This window comes from Eschrichtius robustus, chromosome 20 (genome assembly GCF_028021215.1).
Source record: "Eschrichtius robustus isolate mEscRob2 chromosome 20, mEscRob2.pri, whole genome shotgun sequence".
NCBI classification, from domain to species: Eukaryota; Metazoa; Chordata; class Mammalia; order Artiodactyla; family Eschrichtiidae; genus Eschrichtius; species Eschrichtius robustus.
In genome coordinates, this window is record NC_090843.1 from 20,908,886 (window position 1) to 20,935,111 (window position 26,226).

Below are 26,226 nucleotides of genomic sequence, written 5' to 3' on the forward strand. Positions count from 1 at the left end.
TTTCTAGAAGCAGTTCTAGAGGCCTATGTCTCTGTTCAGTGGGCATTAGTGAGAGGTCTTTCAAGTTCCATAAGGATGACTGGGGCAGTCCTGCCCCTGCAAACTCAGTCTCTCACCCCAAGACCTGACCCAGGGGACAGGTATCTAAACAACAAAGACCTACTGTATAGCACAGCGAACACTGCTCAGTGTTATGCAACAACCTAAATGGGAAAAGAATTTGAAAAAGAATAGATACATGTACATGTATAACTGAATCACTTTGCTGTACACCTGAAACATTATAAATCAACTGTACTACAATATAAATAGATAGATAGATAAATAAAGCCCCCATGGTTACCCATCCAAGTCATGTATTCGGTCTTGTTTACCAACAATACAGCTGATATTTTAATCTGTATTCAACTCCCATGTCTATTTCTAAATTGGTACTGCACTTAAAGGGAGAAAATAGATGTGATCAGTCATTACCCACAGAAACCTACTTCTGATACCTTAGTAAAATCTATTGGCTCCCCGCTGCTTCCAGGTATAAATGTCTCAGCCCAGCACAGACAGATGTTTCACACAATCCAAAAACTGAAACCTTCCCTCCCTGTGCTTGAGTCACTGCAAACTACCCACCCTTCCCCACACACAACGTGTTTGCACACTGACTCCCCGCCCCCTGTCCACTCAGCCTAGCACAGCTGAACTCACTCACCTTCAAACTCGGTGCAAATGTTTTCTCCCCTGTGAAACCTTATTCAACTTCCCGAAGCAAAAGTACTCACATCCTCCTCTACGTTTTTCTCCCTTGAAGTGTTTGTGCACCTATCACCCAATTAGACTGAGAGCCCTGGGAGACAAGCGATCACGCTCACTTGTCTTCCTGTCTCCTCGTGCTTTACCCATGAAAGGCAGGTGGGAATATGCCAGATGATGTAAACAGACAGAACCACAGTGAGGCCTGGGTTGAGGTAGCTCTGTATTACGGGCTGCAAACTTTTTGTCTAAGGGCCAGGTGGTAAATATTTTTTGGCTTTGTCGGCCATACAGTCTGCATGACTGTATAAATACCCAGCCCTGCCACTGCGGCATGAAAGCAGCCAGAGACAGTGCATACGTGAATGTGTGCGGCTGTGTTCCAAAGACACTTCATTTACAAAAACACGCAGCAGGCGGGATTTGGGCCCTGGGTGTTGTTTGCCAGCCCCTGATCAATACGATTGGGACACTTACTGCTTTTCTAACTCTCATGGCAAAGTTGGTGCCTCTCCAAATGGGCTTAAATTGATTATTTTTATCTTATGGAACAGGATGCAAACATAAAGGTTCTCCACAACAGCAAACTCTAGTGATACACAGACAAGTGCCATTTGGCTAATCTCCCTGACGCCCAAGTCTTGAACAGTGAGTATTATCAGTTACCCCCTCATCCACATCTGAGCCTATCAGCTTTCTGCTTAAAATTCTTTAGTTGGTCCCCATTTCCTACAGATGTGGTGAGGATGAGGATGAGGATGATGATGATGATAGCAGCAACAGGAAACAGTTAACATTTATTTTGCATTTATGTGTCAGGTACTGTTCTATGCATCTTACACACAGGAATTAATTTAATTCTATGAAGTCGGTGCTATTATCATTCCCAGTGGAGGAACAGAGAGAGTCAACAGTTTGCCTGAGGTTACACAGCAAGTGGCAGATCTACGGGCTTCAAACCCAGGAGGTCTGGGACCAAGGCCCTTGTGGTAAACTGCTCTTCCAAGGCCAAATTGCCAGGCATGAGTAACTAGGAAGACTGTCATGATGTGGCCCTTGACCACCTTATCTTCCTTTACCCAGTCAGATGCTGAACTTCCTACACTTCTCCCAAGAATACATGCACTCCTGTTTCTGTCTGAACACGATCTTCTTTCTCCCTACACTGTGGTCGCCTTACCATCTGCCTGATGCCCATACAATAAGCACTGAGTCTCGGCTCAAACCTCTCCTTTCTGTATGATGCCGTTCTTGACTCTCTCAATTAGACTTAGATGTTCTTTCTTCTTTGTTCCTGCTACATTTTTGTCTTTAAAAAGAAAAAATTGTACACCCATGTTCATAGCAGCATTACTCACAAAAGCCAAAAGGTGGAAGCCGCCCAAGTGTTCATCAACAGATGAATGAATAAACAAAATGTGATAGAGCCACACAATGAATAGTATTCAGCCTTTGAAAGGAAGGGAATTCTGACACCTGCTACAACATGGATAAACCTTAAGGACTTTACGCTAAGTGAAATAAGCCAGTCACAAAAAGACACACACTGTATGATTCCATTTATATGAGGTACATAGAGTAGTCAAATTCACAGAGACAGGAAGTTAGAATGGTGTTGCCAGGGTCCAGGGGGAATGGGGAGCTACAGTCTGATAGGTATAGAATTTTAGTTTTGCAAGATGAAAAAAGTTCTGGAGATTGGTTCACAACAATGTGATGAACTTAACACTACTGAATGGTACACTTAAAAATGGTTAAGATGCAGGAATTCCCTGGCGCACCAGTGGTTAGGATTCCACGCCTCCACTGCAGGGGGCATGGGTTTGATCTCTGGTTGGGGAACTAAGATCCCAACCATAAGCTGCACAGCACAGCTAAAAGAAAAAAAAAAAAGGATGGTAAATTTCATGTTATGTGTATTCTACCATATTTTTTTTAAAAGAAGGGGGAAAAAAAAAGGAAAAAAAATTCCCTGATTATAGGATATCAAAGAAAACACCTCAGGGAAACTAAAGAAGTCTCCTGTAACCAACAACATTAATGCTTCGGTATATATCCTTCTAGACGTTTTATCATACATTTCAATAATATATGCATATCATATACATTTGTCTTTCCTGTTATGAATCCAATCTTTGCTTCCATTACACTGTCATGTAATGGAGGGTTATTGTTGCTATTGTATAAGAGAACTACTGATTCTTAAAACATTTATCTTGAACACAATCACTTTTCTGAACCCTTGTTAGTTCCAGTAATTATGTTTTGTTTTTTTAAAAGTTTGTCTTCTGCTTTCCAACATTAACACTCCCTTTTTCTGTCTTATTACAATGGCTGGATCTGTGAGAAAAATATCAATGGCAGGAGGCACCCTCAATCTTGTAACTTTTTAATGAGATTACTTTAGTGCTTCACCATTGTACATCATGTTCCCTTTGGTTTCTGACAAATATTCTTCTTTTTGCTAAGAAAGTTCCTTATTTTTAAAATCTAGAATGGACACTAAATTTTGTCATCTAACAAAAATACAATTTTTCTTCTTTAACTTACTAATTTAATGAATTATATTAATAGAATCCCTAATGTTAAGCCACCCTTGCATTCCTAGAATATAAACCATGCTTTGTATACTAAGCAGGATTCAAAAATCCTAACCTTTTCTTTACTTACACTGTCTTTTTAGGTCTTGATATTAGCATTATTCTAGCCTCATAAAATAAGCTGGAAACATCTCTTTTTTTCCCCTACACTTTGGAAGAGTTTAAATGATACTGGAACAATTTGTACCACAAAAGTTTGTTAAAACTTTTAAACCATCTGGCCTATTGGCTTTTTTGGTGGAATGGCGAGTGTAATTTTTTTCAAGTCTTTTTCAATATGTTTTTATGGTTATTGATCTAATTAAGTTTTTTCATCTTTTTTAGCATATTTTAATAATTTGTATTTTATTGCATTATAAAGTTGTTTGATTTTCTGTTTCTCCCAGACCACAACCTCCTCTAAAGCAGGGGGCCATAACAACCAGCACACAGTAGGATACACATACACATATACACATAATAGATTAGACGATCTAGACAGATAGACTATCATATATCAATATGTGTTCCCCCAATGGGCCTGTTAGCATCACATAATCCCTATTCCCTAAACTAACTGTATCTCTAGCTCTAGTGAGGTTATTCTCAAACTTAACCACAGAGAGAAATGCATATGAACCTGAATGATTCAATCCCAAACCATCCCCCAGGTGGCTCCCAAGAATAATACATTGTCATATCCTTCTGGTGCAAATGTGAACTGTTACAGCCTTTGGGGAAAGCAATCCAGAACTACCTATAAGAAATTTATATATATTTTATACACACACACGCACACACCCCTTGACCTAACAATTCCATGCCTGGAAATCCATAGTAGAGAAATCAAAGCATGAATATATAAAGATATATAGGGAAGCACTGCACTAGTATTTACAGTGGAGGAAAAAAAACCCAGAAAGAAGTGACTATCTATCGAAGGGGTAATAATTGAATAAATTATAGCAGATCTATACCACAGAATATTATGCAGCAAATAAAGTGAGTCAGCTTTATCCTACTTGACTTAGAAGGATTTACATGACATAATTAAATGAAAAAAGCAAGATGCAGAAAAGTAAAACAATTTAAATATAATGTGTATGTGTGTATTTTCTATAGTTTATGGGAGCCTGGAAAAGGGTATGAAAGGATATATATCAGACTATTAATGTTGGATTCCTGGGAAGAGACAATGAAGAGAGGAGTGAGTAATCATTAGAGAAATGCAAATCAAAACTACAATGAGGTATCACCTCACACCAGTCAGAATGGCCATCATCAAAAAATCTACAAACAATAAATGCTGGAGAGGGTGTGGAGAAAAGGGAACCCTCTTGCACTGTTGGTGGGAATGTAAATTGATACAGCCACTATGGAGAACAGTATGGAGGTTCCTTAAAAAACTAAAAATAGAACTACCTTACGACCCAGCAATCCCACTACTGGGCATATACCCTGAGAAAACCATGATTCAAAAAGAGTCATGTACCACAATGTTCTTTGCAGCTCTATTTACAATAGCCAGGACATGGAAGCAACCTAAGTGTCCCTCGACAGATGAATGGATAAAGAAGATGTGGCACATATACACAACGGAATATTACTCAGCCATAAAAAGAAACGAAATTGAGTTATTTTAGTGAGGTGGATGGACCTAGAGTCTGTCATACAGAGTGAAGTACGTCAGAAACAGTATGCTAACACATATATATGGAATCTAAAAAAAAAAAAAAAAAATGGTTCTGAAGAACCTAGGGGCAGGACAGGAATAAAGACGCAGACATAGAGAATGGACTTGAGGACACGGGAGCGGGAAGGGTAAGCTGGGACGAAGTGAGAGAGTGGCATGGACATATATACACTACCAAATGTAAAAGAGATAGCTAGTGGGAAGCAGCCACATAGCACAGGGAGATCAGCTTGGTGCTTTGTGACCACCTAGAGGGGTGGAATAGGGAGGGTGGAAGGGAGACGCAAGAGGGAGGGGATATGGGGATATATGTGTACGTATAGCTGATTCACTTTGTTATGCAGCAGAAACTAACACAACATTGTAAAGCAATTATACTTCAATAAAGATGTTAAAAAAAAAAGAGGAGTGAGGGACATTTCAGATCTTTGTTTTTTAAATTTCTTTCTTGTAATTTTCTGTAATGTTTTAAAGTTTTTCTTAAAAAGTAGAATGAATTTTATACGCAGGAAAAAAAAGTTATTTTCACTGTATAAAACAAAACGCAGGGACTTCCCTGGTGGTCCAGTGGTTAAAACTCTGTGCTTCAAACGCAAAGGGCGCGCGTTCGATCCCTGGTCAGCGAACTAAGATCCCACATGCTGCACGTGGCACAGCCAAAATAACCAAAAAAAAAACCCAAACAACAACAACAACAAAAACCAAAGAACCCAAACACCCACTTCTCCCCATAGGTCAGTGCACATCCTAAAGACCCTGGAAGAGCAAGCACATCTTTGTACACACGAAGGAAGCACATTTCAACAGCGCTTTGTTTCTTCCCAGGCCTCACCTGGGCTGCAGTGGCTGCGGTCTGGAGGAGGCGGGACTCTTCCCACAGGCATCGGGCCACAATTCGGGCAATCTCCATTGGCTTCTCAAGGTATCTGCTCTGTACGTAGGAGAGAAAGAGAATGAAAAGTGGCAGCAGACTAAGGAGATGTGGACTGAACTTTGCTAACTTCCTCATAAATTAGGGAAAGCATGACATTTACTACATGAAACAACACAGCAAAGGCCTCAGAGCCTGGCTGCCATTAGTGGGAGATGAAGGGAAGAAGAGAAGAAGAAAGGCAGTCATGAGGAGCAGTACTTCAGTGAGAGAAGGCTTGGTCGTCTGTCTTTGGACAGTGTGTTATCCCAGTCTTACAGGGAGGCAACTGACTTTGTCAAGGAGTATCCATTTATGGTCGAACCTTTAACACTGAAAAATAAGAGTCATCTTCCTAGTCATCTGACCTCATCACAATCGTGTTATTAACATGCTAACATAACATAGCAATCACATTATTATTTCAATGAACCAAAGAAGTGAATTTCAGGCAACGATACTCAAAGGGCTAGTTACTTCTCCTTGGATTTAAAGTACAAGATACGTTCTCATTATTTAGCCAAATGAGAAAAGAAACTTTCAGGAAAGAAAGATAAAACCCTCCTCTGCAGGTTCAGGTTCTCATCACACCTGAAGGAACTGCTTGATTCTTCGCAGGTTGTGCTGATAGAGAACGTTGGATTCTTGCAGGAAGCGGCTATACTGCTGGTCAATTTCACCCAAGAGATTATGAAACACCAGAGTTGCATGTGATTCTTTGCTGGCCGCATATGCCCTAGGAAAAGGAAGAAGGATAAAGAATGATTCTGAAACCTACACATACATACGCATGCATGCACGCAGAAATCACCATCGAGAAGGAGGAAAAAACTCAAGGCAAACCTGATGCTTTAACCCACTCATCATTTTAGATGCATCTTGCTCAGCAACCATAAATGTCATCAATTTAAAAATTATGAACGATTATTCCAGATACTATTAGCCACTGTCATAGTTCTATATTTATCAAATACTTGAGTGAAGTGAACAGGTATGTTGTTTTGCTTTAAATTCTCAGTCAACTCTGTGGTCAGACTTTTAGTAGCAAATAAGCAATCCCAAGCTAGGGTGGCCTATTTCTGACATCTCTGAATCACCTCTCTGGCCCCTTACCAAATTCTGGAAAAACTAGGTCAGGGGCCTGAATTAAACCAAAATTAACAGGTGGATCTAAATACATTAAAGTGAAGGAGGGGCTTCCCTGGTGGTCCAGTGGGTAAGACTCCACGCTCCCAATGCAGGGGGCCCGGGTTCAATCCCTGGTCGGAAAATAGATCCCGCATGCCGCAACTAAAGATCCCGTGTGCCGCAACTAAGACCCGGAGCAGCCAGAATAAATAAATAATAAAATAAATAAATGATTTTTTTTAAAAAAAGTGGAGGAAATAGTTGTTGGGATTCTGTACCATTATCTCCTCTATGAACGAGCCTATTTCTCTGACTCTGTGTTTCTTTCCCTTAATGAAAGGGGAATCAGAAGTACGAACCCAAACTTTTACCCACGACAGAATTCTCATTCAGATAAAAAAAAATTCACTTCGCTGTGCGGCAGAAACTGACACAACACTGTAAAGCAATTATACTCCAATTAAAAAAAAAAAAAATATATATATATATATATAGAGAGAGAGAGAGAGAGAGAGAGAGAGAGCGAGCGAGCATGTCCCTGAAGTGTCAGAATACACAGAGCATCTCATCAAGCAAATGAGATTAAAGTCAGGCTTCAAAGCATCTACCACCAAGCAGGCTGCTTCAGTGTGCCAAAGACAGCTGCCCAGACGCCCTTCTAATGTAGAAGACGTTTTTACAAGACTAAAATGACCTCTCTATCTTCTGTTCTCTCTTATCACGTCACCTGTACCCATAAGCTTTTCAATGAAATAGGTAGCGCAGAGTTAAGTTAGAGCAGATCACGTCTCTTGCCTCAAACTAACACCTAACAATTTGGGGAGTTTCTCAAGAAGGACTTACCAATCTTGACTCTCGATCCAAGGGGCCAGAAACTGCCGTAGCTCCATCGGGAAGCTGTCACTGTACAGCTGATGGAGCTGCTCCAAGTACCGTGTGTCCAGCTGCTGTAGCTGATTCCATTGGGCCATTCTGCTGGAATCAGGGCTCACAACTGCAAACCAAAGGTTTATATGGTCACCACAAGCCCCAGTAAGGGGAAACAATCTATCCAACACAGGCATCGGGCCTGTGATTAGGGATAAAAGGTGCTTTGGAAAGGATCTTCCATGTTTCTCCCAGTTTAGAACAATACATACACATTCAAATCTCTACCTCTGGAACCACATCGCAGCTTCTTTCTCCTAAACCAGGATGACAATGTGGGCACGATGCCACGTTCCAGAATCCATTGTCTCTCAGAGGCATGTGAAGCTGAGAAATTACTTAACTTCCAGATTTCCATTTCCTCCTCTATCAAACAGAGATCATAATTCCCACCCCTCGGGGTTACTGAGATAATACATCTTGAGCACCCAGCTCGGTGTCTAGCACACAACAGATGCTCAACAGATGTGAGTTCCTTTCTTCCCACTCTACACTCCTTTCAGGTGGACTGGGAGGTAGAAACACAGTAAACCTAAGTTTGATCTTTAAACTAAGAACAAAATGTGGGATATGGGTGTTCAGGGAGGGCAGAGAGCTAATTCCAAGACTACAGGTTTAAACACATAAGCAAGGACCTGCCTGGGATTCTCCCACTCAAAAAAAAAGACTAATTTTGTTTCTAAAATTTCTCAGTCTGGGATGAGAAAGAAGAGAAGCTAAAAACCAGGCATTCAGGTTGTCCCCAGGTTCATGAACACCCCAGGGAAATGCTCAAGGAGAAGCCAGGCCAGCTAACCACCTTGAGTCCTCTTTCTGAATAGCTTGGGTCATGGAAATACCAATACAGACCAAGTAGTCTTAAGAAGCTGTAAAAAATAGGGCTTCCCTGGTGGCGCAGTGGTTGGGAATCTGCCTGCCAATGCAGGGGACACGGGTTCGAGCCCTGGTCTGGGAAGATCCCACATGCCGCGGAGCAGCTGGGCCCGTGAGCCACAGCTACTGAGCCTGCGCGTCTGGAGCCTGTGCTCCGCAACAAGAGAGGCCGCGATAGTGAGAGGCCCGTGCACCGCGATGAAGAGTGGCCCCCGCTTGCCACAACTAGAGGAAGCCCTCGCACAGAAACGAAGACCCAACACAGCCATAATTAAAATAAATAAATAAATAAATAAAATTAAAAAAAATAAGAAGCTGTAAAAAATAACTATGAGTAGGAGCCGAAGACTAAGGTATATATGCATCAAAGTATATTGAGATGGTTCTCTGGGACAGTGAGAACATTTACTGAAAGATAGAATACATACAAATACATACACTTCACTAGAGTGCTTGATTTATTTCTTGGAGAAGGCATGAATAAGCACCTAATTACTGGTCCTTTCATAAAAAGGCAAACTGGTGACAAAACCAACAGGTCTTGTGTTCTCAGAGCAGCAAGTTAAATGATCACCAAGTTGTTCAGAATCTGGGGTCCTTACAGAATTCAAGAGGGCTGTGCTGCTGTTCTCCTTCCCCTTCTTGTGGGGACAGAAACAGCATACCCCCTTGCTACTGCAAAGGTGGCATCAACTGATCAAGCTTTCAAGCACATATTCAGGAAAGCAGGGGCAGTCCCCTCACAGCAGTCTTTAATGGAACAATTAAAAATCTAAGGCAGGGACTTCCCTGGTGGCGCAATGGTTAAGAATCCGCCTGCCAATGCAGGGGACACGGGTTCAAGCCCTGGTCTGGGAAGATCCCACATGCCACGGAGCAACTAAGCCCGTGTGCCACAACTACTGAGCCTGCGCTCTAGAGCCCGCGAGCCACAACTACTGAGCCCGAGTGCCACAACTACTGAAGCCCGTGTGCCTAGAGCCCGTGCTCCTCAACAAACAGAAGCCACTGCAATGAGAAGCCCGTGCACCACAACAAACAGTAGCCCCCGCTCCCCACAACTAGAGAAAGCCCGCACAGCAACGAAGACCCAATGCAGCCAAAAATCAGTCAATTAATTAATTAAAAAAAAAAAACTAAGGCAGCATCATCCAAGAGAAATCTAATACAAGCCGCATATGTAATCTTAAATTTTCTAGGTGCCATATTAAAAAAGTAAAAAGAAAGAGGTAAAATTAACTTTAATAATACATTTTCTTTAACCTAATATAACCAAAATGTTATCATCTTAACATGCGATCATACAAAAACTATTAATGAGATACTTTACATTCTTCTTTTTGTACTAAGTTTTCTAAACCGGTGTGTGCTTTACACTTATGCCACAGATCTAAAGTATTTCCCTCCTCAAGTACCAAGGGCTTAAGTTCCACTGGTGAAAAAGTTCAGTAAAGCAAAGAGATGAGAATGCCAGAATGAGGTATTTGCCCCAGTCAGGCCAATATGTTTCCATAAATAAACTGAATCTTCCAACAACATTAGAGGGGAATAAGTTAAGTTTCCTAGGTGCTTGGGATTTTTTTAAACAATGTCTTAGGCACCTCCCGAGCATTTTCAGCTACCACTCCTTTGCAGTCGCACCCCCAAGATTAACCTGCCACAGGACCGATGCGATGCTACCTGGGCAGTGGTACATGTACGCTAAACACTGGTTAATGAAAGCAGTAACTGAAGCGCATGCTACACGCTGAAGCATTGTTAACCATGTCGAATTTTACTCTCAACAGGAAATCAAAGGCCTACAACCACTATGGAGAACAGCATGGAGGTCCCTTAAAAACTAAAAATAGAACTACCATATGATCCAGCAACCCCACTCCTGGGCATACACCTGGAAAAAACCATACTCGAAAAGATACATGCACCCCAGTGTTCACTGCAGCACTGTTTACTATAGCCAAGACATGGAAGCAACCTAAATGTCCATCGACAGAGGAATGGATAAAGATGTGGTATATATATACAATGGAATTACACAGCCATAAAAAAAAGAATGAAATAGGGCTTCCCTGGTGGCGCAGTGGTTGAGAGTTTGCCTGCCAATGCAGGGGACGCGGGTTCGCGCCCTGGTCTGGGAGGATCCCATATGCCGCAGAGCAACTGGGCCTGTGAGCCACAACCACTGAGCCTGCGCGACTGGAGCCTGTGCCCCGCAACAAGAGAGGCCGTGGCGGTGAAAAGCCCGTGCACTGCGACGAAGAGTGGCCCCGCTTGCCACAACTAGAGAAAGCCCTCGCACAGAAACGAAGACCCAACACAGCCAAAAATAAATAAATAAATAAAATGCTGGCTTAACTCCTAGAAAGTTTCATTATTAAAAATAAATAAATAAATAAAATAAAAATAAAATAAAAATATGGTTCTAAAAAAAAATGAAATAATGTCATTTGCAGCAACATGGAGGGACCTAGAGATTATCATACTAAGTGAAGCAAGTCAGACAGAGAAAGACAAATATATGCTATCACTCATATGTGTAATCTAATTTTTAAAAATGATACAAATGAACTTATTTACAAAATAGAAACAGACACACAGATTTTGAAAACAAACTTACGGTTACCAAAAGGGAAACGTGGAGGGGAGAGATAAATTAGGAATTTGGGATTAACATACACGCACTACTATATATAAAATAGATAACCAACAAGGACCTACTGTATAGCACAGGGAACTCTACTCAGTATTCTATAATAACCTATATGGGTAAAGAATCTGAAAAAGAATAAATATATGTATAACTGAATCACTTTGCTATACACCTGAAACTAACACAACATTGTAAATCAACTCTACTCCAATAAAATTAAAAAAAAAAAAAAAAGAAATCAAAGGCCATTAGAACTCTCTTACAATATTCACATTAGGGCCAAGTTAAAAATCTGCCTCAGCCATAAAAAGGAACGAAATTGGGTCATTTGTAGAGACGTGGATGGACCTAGAGACTGTCATACAGAGTGAAGTAAGTCAGAAAGAGAAAAACAAATATCATATATTAACGCATATTTGTGGAATCTAGAAAAATGGTACAGACGAACCAGTTTGCAAGGCAGAAATAGAGACAAAGATGTAGAGAACAAACGTATGGACACCAAGGGGGGAAAGGGAGGGTGGGATGAATTGGGAGATTGGGATTAATATATAAACGCTAACACGTATAAAACAAGTAACTAATGAGAACCTGCTGTATAGCCCAGGGAACTCTACTTCACTTCGCTGTACAGTAGAAACTAACACAACACTGTAAAACAACCATACTCCAATTAAAAAAAAAAATCTGCCTCCTAGGCTAAAAGCATCAGGATCTGCCTTGTGTTTCTCAGGACTTGACTTGCATAGACATCTGCGTAATATGCCAATTTATGTAGATTCTACTGCATGTGAATGTATGAAACTCCAGACCCACATAATTCAATACAGTAGTCAGTTAGCCATATGTGGTTACTGAGCACTTGAAATGTGGCTGGTTTCAAACTGAAATACACTGTAAAATATACACTGGATTTTGAAGACTTAGTACAAAAAAAAAGTAAAATATCTCACTAATATTGAAATGTTAATATTCTAGATATATTGGATTAAATTTTATATATATGTATATATGTTTTACTTATATATGTGTGTGTACATATACATACATACATATATAGATATATATATATATATCATATATATATTTTTTTGGCCACGCCACACAGCTTGCAGGATCTTAGTTCCCTGACCAGGGATTGAACCTGGGCCCCGGCAGTGAAAGTGCCCAGTCCTAACCACTGGACCGCCAGGGAATTCCCCAAATAAAATATATTATTAAGATGAATTTCACCCATCTCTTTTTACTTCTTTTAATGTGGCTATTAGGAACTTTAACATTACATATGTGACTTGCATTCTATTTTTATTGGACACTACTGCTCTAGATTATGTAACCCAAAAGCCATGTTCTAATAAAGGATTTAAAGAAATAGACACCTACTTTTCATAATAAACTCCTGTGTTATAAATCAATTAAAAAATAGACTAATAAAATAAAATAGACTAATTATTTAATTGCTGATCTTGGATACAAATGTAGAGCCATCACGGTCTGCTCCCTGAAGTTCCAAGTTAAAACCATAAGGCAGCATCACACTATACCTGCTCAATTATGGATTAACAATGTAGTCATGCATGAATATTTGCATTTTCAAACTCATATACCATTAAAAAATTACAAGTTGTTGAAAATTTGCCAATTCGTTTCTAGTCCATTACTCAGAGGGTTTTTGTTGTTTTGGTTTTAGTTAGTTTTAGTAAGTAGTATAATAATCGGGCTATTTCTTAAACCAGAAACCAGCTAACAGTATTTTCCATAAAATTAAGGGACCAAAAATGACTGATGTTATGTTCTACTTCTCAGTCTAATCACTGTAGGTAATACTTAATAGCTATTCTATATTTTTAAAAAAACATTCTAAATTAAAGCCAAAGAGCAGGTAGTATTTTCAAGGAGAACATGGACAAAGAGTCAGTGATTTCCTTACCAGCTGCTTAGCTACAAACCATACTTAACTAACAGGAGCCACAGGGCAATCAGACCAATTGCTCTTCATAAGAACTCTAGATCCTCAAGAGATCAGAAGCCAAATTGTCTACGAAAACCATTGCCAACTGGCTTTGTGGTAATTGTCTTACTGGAAAAAAACTGTTTTTAAGCCCACTTTATTTCACAATCTCAATTCTGGTTTTTCAAATTACAAGTTAATCTGAAGGACTCTACTAAATTCTAACTGAAGTATTTCTTATCTATGGAATAATTCTAAGCCTGACCTAATAACCACTTTCACTGAACTCCAGAACACAGAGAGCGATTTGCACAACAACGTGAGTGCCCAGCACCATTCTGGGTGCAGAGGAGAGAAGTCAATTCATTCCATACGGTGGCTGGCTTAGGGCAATACATTCTCTTAATTCTCTGCAGGCGTTTACTCAGTTTAAGGTTCGCAGATAGTAAATGTTAGCAGATAAAGGAAAGGTGAGTGTGATCCTGTTTTCTACAACTGAAAAGAAAAGAACAATAAAAATGAAACAGCAAGTCACCAAAGACTTTCTGGACTTTTCAAAAGAGGAATTTCTCAACCTCTTGGGGATAACTTACTAACAAGAAGTCATAAGGCAAACGACTACTGTTTAACGGGGAACTTATTACTGTAAAGATCACTAAAAAGGTCTGTCCAAGTCACAGTTCTCATTTATACACTTCAATCTAAAGAAACCAAGGGATGTGTTGAGAACCACAAGTCAAGACGACTTACAAAAGGCTTCATTACATCATTCCATAAAACATCTTTTTAAATTAACACCTGTTCTTCACATGCAGGCACCAGTGGATTTACGACAAGGGTGAGTGAGTCAGGGGTGAAAGTGAGGAGAGGGACGAAAACCAGGCTTGTACAATAATCCAGAACAGAAAGCAATCTAAAGATAATTTCTGTTCTACCTTGTAATGCGTCCCAAGATTTTTCTTTGGGTGTTAGCCATACTCTATATTAGAAATACCTACATTTAAAATAGAACATATTTATTCATACTTGTATATTATCTGTTGCCTACACTAAGCTCCTCTTTGCCGTCAGGAAAGGCCCAGTGACTAAGGCAACCAAAGTATAAAATAACATAGAAATGGTACTAATTTCTATTGAAACCAGTCCTTTTAAGAAGATGTTTCTGGGACTTCCCTGGTGGTGCAGTGGTTAAGAATCCGCCTACCAATGCATGTGACACGGGTTTGAGCCCTGGTCCAGGAAGATCTCACATGCCACAGAGCAACTAAGCCCGTGAGCCACAACTACTGAGCCCGTGTGCCACAACTACTGAAACCCGCCCGCCTAGAGCCCGTGCTCTGCAACAAGAGAAGCCACCACGATGAGAAGCCTGCACACTGCAACAAAGAGTAGCCCCCACTCGCTGCAACTAGAGAAAGCCCGCAAGCTGCAACCATGACCCAATGCAGCCAAAAATTAAATAAATAAAATAAATTAAAAAAAAAAAAAAGAATCCATGCTTCCACTGCAGGGGGCACGGGTTCGATCCCTGGTCAGGGAACTAAGATCCCACATGCTTCATGGTGTGGCCTAAGAAAAAAAAAAAAGTAATAATGTTCACTGTGGAAAATTTGGAGAAATACAAAAACAAAAACCAAAAGATAAAATCACCCATATCGTATCATCATACTATCTAGAACTACAATTGACATGTTGGACATGTTGATATAATTCCTCTTAATCTATCTCAGGGTATGTATATATATTTTTTATTTCTTTCTGAAAGTTAGGATCATAGGATTTTTACAGCTTTCTATTCTCTTTTAACTCTTATTTTATAGTAAACATGTTCTATACAACTGGATTTCTGTTTAAAGCCCACAGAACAACTATTTGGTTTCTATTAGTGTTTTCAATATAATCCTGAAAATTCCATTAAGGGTCACAGAATTTATTTATAATTATAAGCTCCAATTTTTTGTTCTCGCCATACCACATTCCAAAAATAATATGAGGTAGCTGCAAACTCCTTAAAGTAAATTAGCGAGGAGGAAAAAAATGAGAAAAACTAAAAGGCAATTAATGCTAGACAAAGACACTCAATCTTCATGACATTTTCACTGTTGGATTAAAGGTGTAACGAATGACAGGGAGTCCACACTTAAATATTATAGCTTAACTATTTCACCACTGATAATTACACTAGACATTAAGACTTTGGAATTTCAAATTTAAAAAGATAATTCGAAATAAGTACACTTGTATAGTAAATATATAATTTTCTTGCTTACAAATCCAAATAGTTCCTTTGTAAAGTTTAAGACTAGATGTTTGCCTTTAACAATAAGAAGTCTTTGCAGAGATCCAGTTTTGATTTCCTAAAAAGACAAAATATTAACACTTGAGTGCCCAATTTGAACTAACCTCATTGTAATATTCAAATATATTCAATTACAAATAATAGGATTTGCTTTAAAGTCAGAAACCAACACTTCTTTGCAAAAAATGGACATTGAGATATAAGAGAACTTGAATTATAGTTCCCTACTAAGGTGGCAAAATTGAATACAAGAAAGAAGTACTAAATTACTGGGGAGCAGAGCTCGGAGAAGTAAGCGAAAGAACAGTTTTAATGATACTCTGGAGGGCATTCAACCCCCCAAATTCTACTATCCCTCATTCTTCTTATCTCACTTTAATTCTTGGAAAAGTTCAAGCATCTTGTGCTGAGCACGTGATTTTTTCCATTCCGAATCCTGACATGTGTAAAGTCTTATCACTAGCACTACTTTTGTATAGTTATCTAATTTAAATCCAGAAACACAGAGAATAAAATGTATCAGGTTTACAGTTAAGTGTAAGAGGTGGAGACTACCAGGAATGCTAACAGCAGAAAGGAAGGAAAACCTAGTGCCTTGATCCATGAAGGACACTCAGGATGTTAAAAACAAAGCCAAAAGCACTACCCAAAATCTAGTGCTCACGCAGCTACCTCTGAGAAAAAGATTCTGAAAACTATGAATTGCCAAGGCCTCTTATTTCAAATCTAATAGTGTTATGGAATTAAAAAACAAAAACAAAAATGGACATATTCTCCAAACTTCATTTGCGATAGGCAGCATATTTGATCACAAATATTTCAAAGATTCAAATATTAAAAGAACAAGAGCATAACAAACATAATTCCCTCTAAACTGAAAGTAACACAACTAGATGCGCTTTGTCCATTACTGAGTGCGAAGTTTATGGTTAAAGTTGCCTGAGAACAGGTCTGAGCTCCAGAAAAAGACCACAAAACAAACCAAATTTGAGCATCATGTGGCCCCCCACTTTGTCACACGTCCCCTCCGCCAACCAGACACGCTCCTCTGAAGCGGTGTGGTGTAAAGCCAAGGACCGAGAGACTTGACCTTGGATGGGCCTGGGTGCAAGCCCTGCCTACCATTTATCAGCTGTTTGTTTGGGAGATATTACTTGACTACATAACAGGCTTCTCCTTTAGTAAAATGGGGAAGTATCCCTCTTTTGAAGGATTGTTATATAGGTTTTAAAATAATAACGGATGTACAGCATCCCTCCTATATGTGCTGGGTACACCTCATTGCCATATTGTTCCTTCCCCTCGTGGCATCCCTTTCATCAGCATTTCTTATGCTAAATCCATTTCCTCAATGCCCTGGGAAACATAGATTAAATAATCGGATTAGTCCTGTTAAATGATAAAGTCAGCTTTCCCTGCTTACATGCATTTTAATGGGTCTTTGTAACATCCTGAGGGAGGAGTTAGTAATACTGTAATTTGGTGTGAGTGAAGGGGAGAGAGGGTTGGGTGGTGCCCTGATCAAGTATCTCTACCCATAGTTCACCTAAGGATAGCTCCAGGTCCTAAAAGCCTAAAGGTGAAAACACCAAGTGATGTCCAAATGAACGAAAAAGATGAAAAATAAGAATCTTGGTTTAAGAGCAGTCCAAAGAACTAATGGTTATTGCTAATATTTATACAGCACTTACTATGTGCAAGGCACTCTTTTAAGTACTTGACATAATTATTTATTCATTTCATCTTCACGACTACCCTGTGAGACAGACACTATTTTTATACCCATTTTACAGAGGAGGAAAATGAGGCACAGAATTTTAAGTGATTCACCCAAGGTCAGACAGGTAGTAAAGGCATGAAGCTGGAATCCTAACCCAAATAAGTCTGTTTTCAGAATTCCTGCTCTTAACCTCTATGCTACAGTGGGAGTTTTCATTGATTTTAAGTAACGCATGAGTCAACCATAATACCAAGTCAGTGTGATCTAATGATATTTTAACAGACGTATGTAGCATTTGGATGAAAGGGTCTATTAGTCCAGCTTAACGGGCCCACACCTAGTGATATTCTAATTGTATCACAATTTAAATGGTGCATTAAAAAACAAACACTTTCAGGGAGGGGCAGTCAGGGTGTGAGGAGTCCAAGAACTTGAACGTTTTGCCCAGGAAGATGACTTGGGGAGCAGGAAGTGAGGTTAGGAGAGAAAAATATAAATTACGGAAGAGTGGCTTTTCAGATACTTGGAGATCTGAAAGGGTAAATCACTCCAGAATCAGGATCTGTTTTCCCACAACATCTACTCCTTGATTCTGCCCTCTGTATGCAGAGGTTCTCAACCCTGGCTGCAGATCAGAATTACAAGGGCAGATTTTTTTAAAAAATAAAATAGAGATGCCCGGGAACCAAACCAGATGCCAAATGGGAATACTGCTGAGGGTGGGAACCAGGTTTCAATACTTAAAAGCTCTTCAGACAATGCTAAGGTGTGGCCAGACTGAGAACCTTGGAACAAGAGCAGAGATCAGGTCTCACCCAGGATGCACATCACAATCACCTGAGGGGCTCTGAGATGCTGGAGGCTGGTCCTTACTCTACATGTACTGAATAATCATCCCCAAGGATGGGGTCCAGGCAGTTGTAATGAAGCAGAGCCCTGTGGAGACCGCATCAGGAAACTATGGCATGAGATGAGGCTGGAGAAGGCTCTGGTGTAAGCCCCAAGAAGAAACAGGAACTCTCGCCCAAGGGTAATGGGGAGATCTGTAGAGTTTTAAGCAGACAAGTGACAAGTCTGTAAGCAGATAGGTAAGGGGGTCCCTGCAGAAAGTGAACCAGGAATGGCTTTCTCAACATAAGAGAAGCCATTTTGGCCTAAGCCATTTTGTGATCTACGCCTGGCTGCAATGCTTGCCCTTGAACAGGTCTCAGTAATTAATGATCTTAAGAGAACACAGGAGTGCACCAACAGAGAAAAGGCAGGCAAACAACAGCGAAGTAATAAAGCAAAGTCCTAGTTCCTCCTCAAGAGATATACATGATAATATATCTTTGAGTTCTGCAGGAACTAAGGCCCCCATCCAGGTGAAGGATAGAACAATGATGTTGACCCTCTTGACTTCAATCAACTAAAGCTTGGACTCTGTAGACCTTTGCCCTAATTCTATGCTGAATTCCCCTCTGCCCAAGCCCCTTCATGAATATGCGTGTACCCTTAGCTTAAAACTTCCCCGATTTTGCTGTTCAGGGAGACACTGCTTTGGGAAAGATCCCGATGTTCTCCTTACTTGGACCTGAGCACTGTGACTCCGTAACTTGCACTTGTAACCTCTATGCCAGCCTGCCAGCCTGAGGACAGGAAGAGCCTGGGCTTTTGATCACCAGTGTGTCCTCCCCTTCACCCCCCCAGCATCCAGCAGGATGCCCAGCTCTTAACAGATACTCAAAAAAACATATGGAATGAATAAACCACTGGTATGAATTACAGCTACATTGACCGAACCAGATTCTCCCAGGCAAGCACACTGCGTCCAGTAAGAAGTATTCTGAGGAGCAGACCAACTCTTTCAGTTTTGCTGCTTGAAAAATTCAAGGATGACCCTTCAGTGACCTTTCAATAAGAGTAAAACCACAGCAACTCTCCCAGTTCAAAAACATACACCACGGCTTCCCTGGTGGCGCAGTAGTTAGGAGTCTGCCTGCCAATGCAGGGGACACGGGTTCGAGCCCTGGTCCGGGAAGATCCCACGTGCCGCGGAGCAACTAAGCCCGTGTGCCACAGCTGCTGAGCCTGCGCTCTACAGCCCGTGAGCCACAACTACTGAGCCTGCGTGCCACAACTACTGAAGCCCACACGCCTAGAGCCCATGCTCCACAACAAGAGAAGCCACTGCAATAAGAAGCCCGCGCACCGCAACGAAGGGTGGCCCCCACTCACCGCAACTAGAGAAAGCCCGCGCACAGCAACGAAGACCCAACACAACCAAAAATAAATAAATAAATAAATAAAATTTTTAAAAATAAATAAATAAAAATTTAAAAAAAACAAAACCATACACCAGCTTCATACTGTCCCACCCAAAATCTTTACCCCCGGCTAAGGCTCCCCAACTCCTCAGCCAACTTTGGCCCCTCCAGCTCCTCTCTCCGGCCTCAAGATGGTTTTCAAAATGTCAAGTCAACTCATCTCCCCCTCGCTCTCGCCTCCACCCCCAACAGACTTTGTTCCTTTCTCAAAGATGCTCTTGCCTAAAATGTTTTTCCCCTTGGTGGCATTATATGTCCCTTTCTTGTCTCCGCTGGAGAGGCACTCCCTAACCCTACCCATAGTCCAACCACTGCTTCCACTCGGAATGCCCACAGTACTTAGGTATGTGGCTGAGGCTTTTTTTTTGTTTTGAGTCCATCTCCTCCATCTGACCCTCACATATCATTCTGATATCAAATTTAAGACACCAAATGAGTATTTCCTTTATAGCTTCCTTTACTCACACATATAAACACCACCTCCACTGCAAAAGTTCCTACTGAACACTCACTGATGGCTACAATACTGAAAAGTATGGCACCAATATGCAACCGCATCTAGGAAAACAAGATTAGCTCTACCCTGTATGATTGGTTACCTAGAATTTGGAGGTTTTTCTAGAGAGAAGCAAAGCATCCTTCCAATGAGCTTTGAATGCTGAGGGACTCACCCTCACAGGAATCAGAGGCAAGCCACCAACTTTTACAAACAGCAGTTTAGCCTTTGAGAAGCAACTGTTAAGTTGGGCAAGCAAACCATCACGTCAAAATTTCCAGGCTTGAAGGCAACAAAGGGAGGAGGAGGGCAAGTTGCTGGGGAAAAAAGCCTGTAGGTACTGTTATCTTTGGTCAAGGCCCAAATAAAAGAGTCAAAAAGCATCCATTGATCTAGAATGCTATGTAAGTTAGTAATAAATTCTTTTAAGACAGACAAATAAGGCGGAGAAAGGGAACTTAAATTTCTGAATCTCAGTTTCACAGACCCACAATATAGTTCAACACTTATTGAAGAGAAGGAAAAACCTTTTCTTGAATTTATTCAGGTCACTTTCCCTGGAAGAGATATTAAGGTAATCCTGGTCACTTAGCATGGAGCACCATATAACTGGGGCTGAGAATCCATATCCACGGATCCTGTGTTAGAACGCCTTCCTTCAAAGTAACTGTGGTTTGGGGGCAGAACCTCAAATTCAAAGGGCATTTGTGGTGGTTGCCACACACATCAGAATGCCCCCAATTCTCCGATACTACTCCTGCTGAGAGAAGGGGTCTTTGTTCCCTGTCCTTGAATCTAGCTAAGCCCACGACTGCTCCAACCAACAGAAGTATTGATATGCAACTATAAAGGCCTGATTCTCCCAGAAAGCTCCTTTTCCAGAACCCAACCAACATCCTGTGAGAAACCCAAGGCCAGAGAGGTCACACAGAGGCAGTTGGTGTACAGTCCCAGCTGAGATCAGCCTTTGATTCATCCCGGCCCAGGCATCAGATATGTGAGTGAAGCAGCCTCCCGATGATAACTGCCCCCAGATGTTCAAGTCTTCCCAGCTGAGGCCTCAGACGTTGCGGAGCAAAGACAAGCCATCCCTGCCGTGCTATCCAAATCCCTGCCCACAGAATCTGTCAGCACAATAAAATGGTTGCTGCTTTATGCTACTAAATTTCAGTTGCTTTATGGCACTTGGTGACTAGAACATTTTTACTAACATAGTGATGGAATACCATCTTGATAGAGTCCAACTTCCGTGAGAAAGGAATTTGGAGTTTTAAAGGGAAAGGCTTCGCTGTTAAAACTATTTCACTAGTTAATCTCTTCTTTCCTCTATGCACTCATTTTCTAAATGATTCATCCAGTTGCACTCCTTCAAAATAACATCTGACAATCCCCAAATTTACATCTCCAGCCCTAGCCTTTCCCATGAACTCGAGTCCTCTATCTCACTGCCTTACTCAATATCTCCACTTGGGGGTCTAACAAGCATCCCAAATTTAATGTACCCCAAACTAACCCTTTCATTAAAAACCTCTCCCTGGACTTCCCTGGTGGTGCAGTGGTTAAGAATCCACCTGCCAATGCAGGAGACATGGGTTTGATCCCTGGTCCGGGAAGATCTCACATGCCACAGAGCAACTAAGCCCGTGAGCCACAACTACTGAGCCTGCGCTCTAGAGCCCGTGCTCCACAACAAGAGAAGCCACCACAATGAGAAGCCTGCGCACCGCAACTAGAGAAAGCCCGCGTGCAGCAAAGAAGACCCAACACAGCCAAAAATAAATAAAAAAAAAAAACCTCTCCCAGCCAACTTCCCCTCCAATCTTCCCCATTTTAGCAAATGACACCTCCACTCTTGCATGTGCTCACACTAAAAACCTTTAATATAAGCCTTGACTCCTCTCCCTCCTTCTCCTCTATCTCCTCCTTCCCTGCCTCCTCCTCCTCCTCCTTCTCTCTGCTTCTCTCCCCCCAACATCCAATCCATTAACAAATCCTGTGGACTCTACCTTCAAAACATATCTAGAACGTGAGAAATTCTCACTACCTCCACTGTGATAATCTTAATCCAAGTCACCATCAGCTCTTACCTAAACTACTGCACTAAACTCCTAACCGATGCTTGATGCTCTCACTCCTGTCCCTCTACAGTCTATTCTCCACATTATAGATCTTTTCAAAATATAAGTCAGATCATTTCATTCCTCTGCTCAAAACCCACTCAGAAGAAGATCCAAACTCCCACCATGGCCCAGCAGAGAGTCAGTCCATTTTGCCCTGGATGCCTCTCTGACCTCTCCCACTGCTCACTCCTTTGCTCACATCTCTCTCCTTTCTGCTTCTGGAACACACCACACCCATTTCTGCCCTAGGCCTTTTGTACCTTCTTCTCTCTCTTGGAAAGCTCTTCCCCTGGACAGCTACCTGGCTCGTTCCCTCACTGCATTCAGGTCTCTGTACAAATGTCCCTTGACACCACTGTCTAAAACAGCACATCTACCCCTGAGGAATTTTTCTTCACATACTCATCACCATCCAATACACCATAGATTTCTTTTTTGTTTCTCTCCTCCATCACCACCTGCTAGGGACGTGAGCTCCATGAGAACAGACTTTCTTCTGTTCACTGCTACTTCCCCAGTACCTAGAGGATGCTCAAATAATTGTTGAATAAAGGTATGAAAATTGGGGCTTCCTTGGTGGCGCAGTGGTTGAGAGTCTGCCTGCCAATGCAGGGAACACGGGTTCGAGCCCTGGTCTGGGAGGATCCCACATGCCGCGGAGCGACTGGGCCCGTGAGCCACAATTACTGAGCCTGTGCATCTGGAGCCTGTGCTCCGCAACAAGAGAGGCCGCAATAGTGAGAGGCCCGCGCACCGCGATGAAGAGTGGCCCCCGCTTGCCACAACTAGAGAAAGCCCTCGCACAGAAACGAAGACCCAACAGAGACATAAAAAAAAAAAAAAGGTATGAAAATTAATAAGTTAAAAAAATCTGTAACATACTTTTAGCGCAAAGACTGAAATACCTTAAGCAGCTAATTAACTTCACATAATGGCATAAGCTGGTCTTCCTTAAGCATGAGCTAATAGGTACAATAATTCATAAAAATTTTCTATAAGTGACAAAGCAAATATGTACAGTTTCCCAACGGAAGAATTTATATGAAAATGTAAGCATCACAAAAATTCTTTTTTACTATAAGGCTTTTCCTATCAAGCTAAACTGTTACACAGTAGAGTTGTTACTCCTTAAATCGTAATAATGAGACTTCAGCTCCCTGCCGCCATCTAAAAGGGGACATTACATGACATGAGCCTGTTGGTAGTACTGGAGAACCGAAGAAATTATATAACTAAATACTGACATACAGACACTGAAATGAGATATCTCATAAAACCACTCGGATGAGTAAGTTTATTTTGAGATATTCCCAAAGTGAAAGGTCTAAGACCCAACCTAGAATCAATAGTAAATCTCTTTACACAGGAAATCTATTGCCTGCTTTTCAATGCTGTACCCTCAAGATACTTGGACTACAACTCAATAACAAAAAGCACGTAGTGGGCTTCCCTGGTGGCGCAGTGGTTAAGAATCCGCCTGCCAATGCAGGGGACACGAGTTCGAGCCCTGGTCTGGGAAGATCCCACATGCCGCGGAGCAACTAAGCCCTTGCACTACAACTACTGAGCCTGCACTCTGGAGCCCACGAGCCACAACTACTGAGCCCACGTGCCACAACTACTGAAGTCTGCGTGCCTAGAGCCCGTGCTCCGCAACAAGAGAAGCCACCACAATGAGAAGCCCGCTCACCGGAACAAAGAGTAGCCCCCGCTCACTGCAATTAGAGAAAGCCTGCGTGCAGCAACGAAGACCCAATGCAGCCAAAAATAAATTAAAAAAAAAAAAAAAAAAAAGCATATAGTTGTTGTTATTGTTGCTGTTGTTTAAGAGCTCTTAAAATATATAAAATCCAACCTCTTCACTTCACAGGCATGGAAATAAGACCACTGACATGACCATTGGGAACAACATCCAATAATCAGTCTCCTGACTTAGTCTAGTGTTCTTTCCACCACAAAATAGGGCAAGGTCAAGCCTTCAATTTTACAACTAGAAAAATACGGCTAGAACAGTGGGGAAAAAGTCTGATTACAAAGAGAAAATCTTCTATCCAGGCAGAAAAAAAGGGTCACAGTTGCTATTCTTCCAAAGAATATGTTGGGGTCTGAAAAAAAAAGTTTATCACATAACTGTGACCTCAGTAGACGAAAATGCACAGAAACAAAATATATCATTTTCTCAGAGGTTTTCTTTTATTTTATTTTCTTCCTCAGTTTTATTGAGCTATAATTGACATATAACATTGTATTAGTTTTAGGTATACAACACAGTGATTTGAAATATGTGCATATTGTGGAATGCTTACCACAGTAAGTTTAGTTAACATCCGTCACTTCACAAAGTTAGTTTTTTTCTCTTGTGATGAGAACTTTTAAGATCTACTCTCTTCACAACTTTCAAACATACAAGGGAGTTCCCTGGTGGCCTAGTGGTTACGATTCCGGGCTTTCACTGCCGTGGCGCGGGTTCAGTCCTTGGTCAGGGAACTGAGATCCCGCATAGCTGTTCAGTGCAGCCAAAATTATAAACAAAACAAAACAAAACAAAAAAATGAACAAACTAACAAAAACCATACAATACAGTGTGGTTAAGTATGGTCATCATGCTATACACTACATCTCCACCTCAGAGGCTTTCTAGCCAACTTGTGACATTTAGAAGGCCACGTGTAGAGGTGTCACTGGTTCACTGAACATTTGAGTGCCTCTTTCCCAGGTGCTTTGCTAAGCCCCAAGGAACACAGAATTGGAGAATTCATAGTCTCTCTGCCAGAGTGAGAGGAATGCGCAAGTCCAGGGTGTACTCCTGGAACATAACTCCAAAATACCAAGGTGAATGGTGTTCCTGGGACTTGTCCAAACTGGTCCCTCCTGTCAAGGAGGATACAGTTTTGAAAGAAAGGCAGACAAATAACAAGGTAATTACATGGAAATGGAATGGTGCTATATTTTACAAGGTACACTGGCTTTCCAAGGTACAGTAGCTCTGCAGGAGAGCTGGTAACGCTAGAGAGGAAGGGGTAGCCAGTCCAAGCAGCGGGACCAGCATGTGCAAACACAGGGGTGCTCAAGAGGACATGACACAGATCTTCTGGTTAAACATGACCCACAGGCCTTCTAAAGTGACAGTAAAGCAGGGGCAATGGGTACAAACCCACAAGGACAAAGAATGGGAAATGAGATGACAGTGGACAAAAGATGTCAATAAAATTCTGGAATCCAGAAAGCAGAGAGATGGTAACTGCCTAGCACTGCTGAGAAAACTGAACAGTAAGTGTATGCTGTATAACCCTGAAAAAGCTCAAAGTTGGAGGTGGTAGGTATGGTTGAAAGGAGGGATAAGAAGTTTGGCTAAAAACAGGAGAATTGGTTGAAAAATCTGTATAAAAAGCATTTAGATCCTCCAGATAACTACCTTTCTCCGAACCCAGCAGAAGACAGAAAGAATACTTATTGTCTGGAGAAAGTCAAGTCCAGGCTTGAGGACACCAGGCACAGCTGAGGGCAAGAGAGTCACTGAACTAAAACAACAGAGATTAGGTGAGAAGCTCCCAGAACCCTGGCAAACAGGGCCTCCCCCAATCACCCCACAGGGAAGCCCAACAAGCAAATATGACCATTCAACTTTAACTAAGAACTACTAGACTTCTGAAGAAAACCTCCAACATGAGAGAGAGAGATGAACAAAAGAAAAGAGGAATTCAGGAATCAGAAAACACTAGGCGTATACAAAAATTTCACAAAACTATAAATAATATCCTCAAAGAGACAAATTATATATGTCTCAGGAATAGGATAAAAATGAAGATGAAAATGGCAACTGAGAA

The 26,226-nt window shown here is 41.2% G+C and overlaps 1 protein-coding gene across 5 annotated transcripts in view; it reads right to left on the bottom strand.

Annotated features, from left to right (window-relative positions):
* STAT3 (signal transducer and activator of transcription 3) overlaps positions 1–26,226 on the bottom strand; it is a 63,922-nt gene that overhangs the window by 20,865 nt on the left and 16,831 nt on the right. For 4 of the 5 annotated variants that reach the window (XM_068531438.1, XM_068531436.1, XM_068531437.1 and 1 more), the window contains exons 2-4: positions 7,901–8,051; positions 6,521–6,665; positions 5,852–5,950 (exon numbers count right to left, since the gene is read on the bottom strand). In XM_068531438.1, the coding sequence (XP_068387539.1) occupies positions 5,852–5,950; positions 6,521–6,665; positions 7,901–8,028 (372 nt within the window). In that variant the 5' untranslated portion in view covers positions 8,029–8,051. Of the gene's footprint in view, positions 1–5,851; positions 5,951–6,520; positions 6,666–7,900; positions 8,052–26,226 lie in introns of those variants that run through there. The other variant, XM_068531439.1, reaches the window with a different exon arrangement.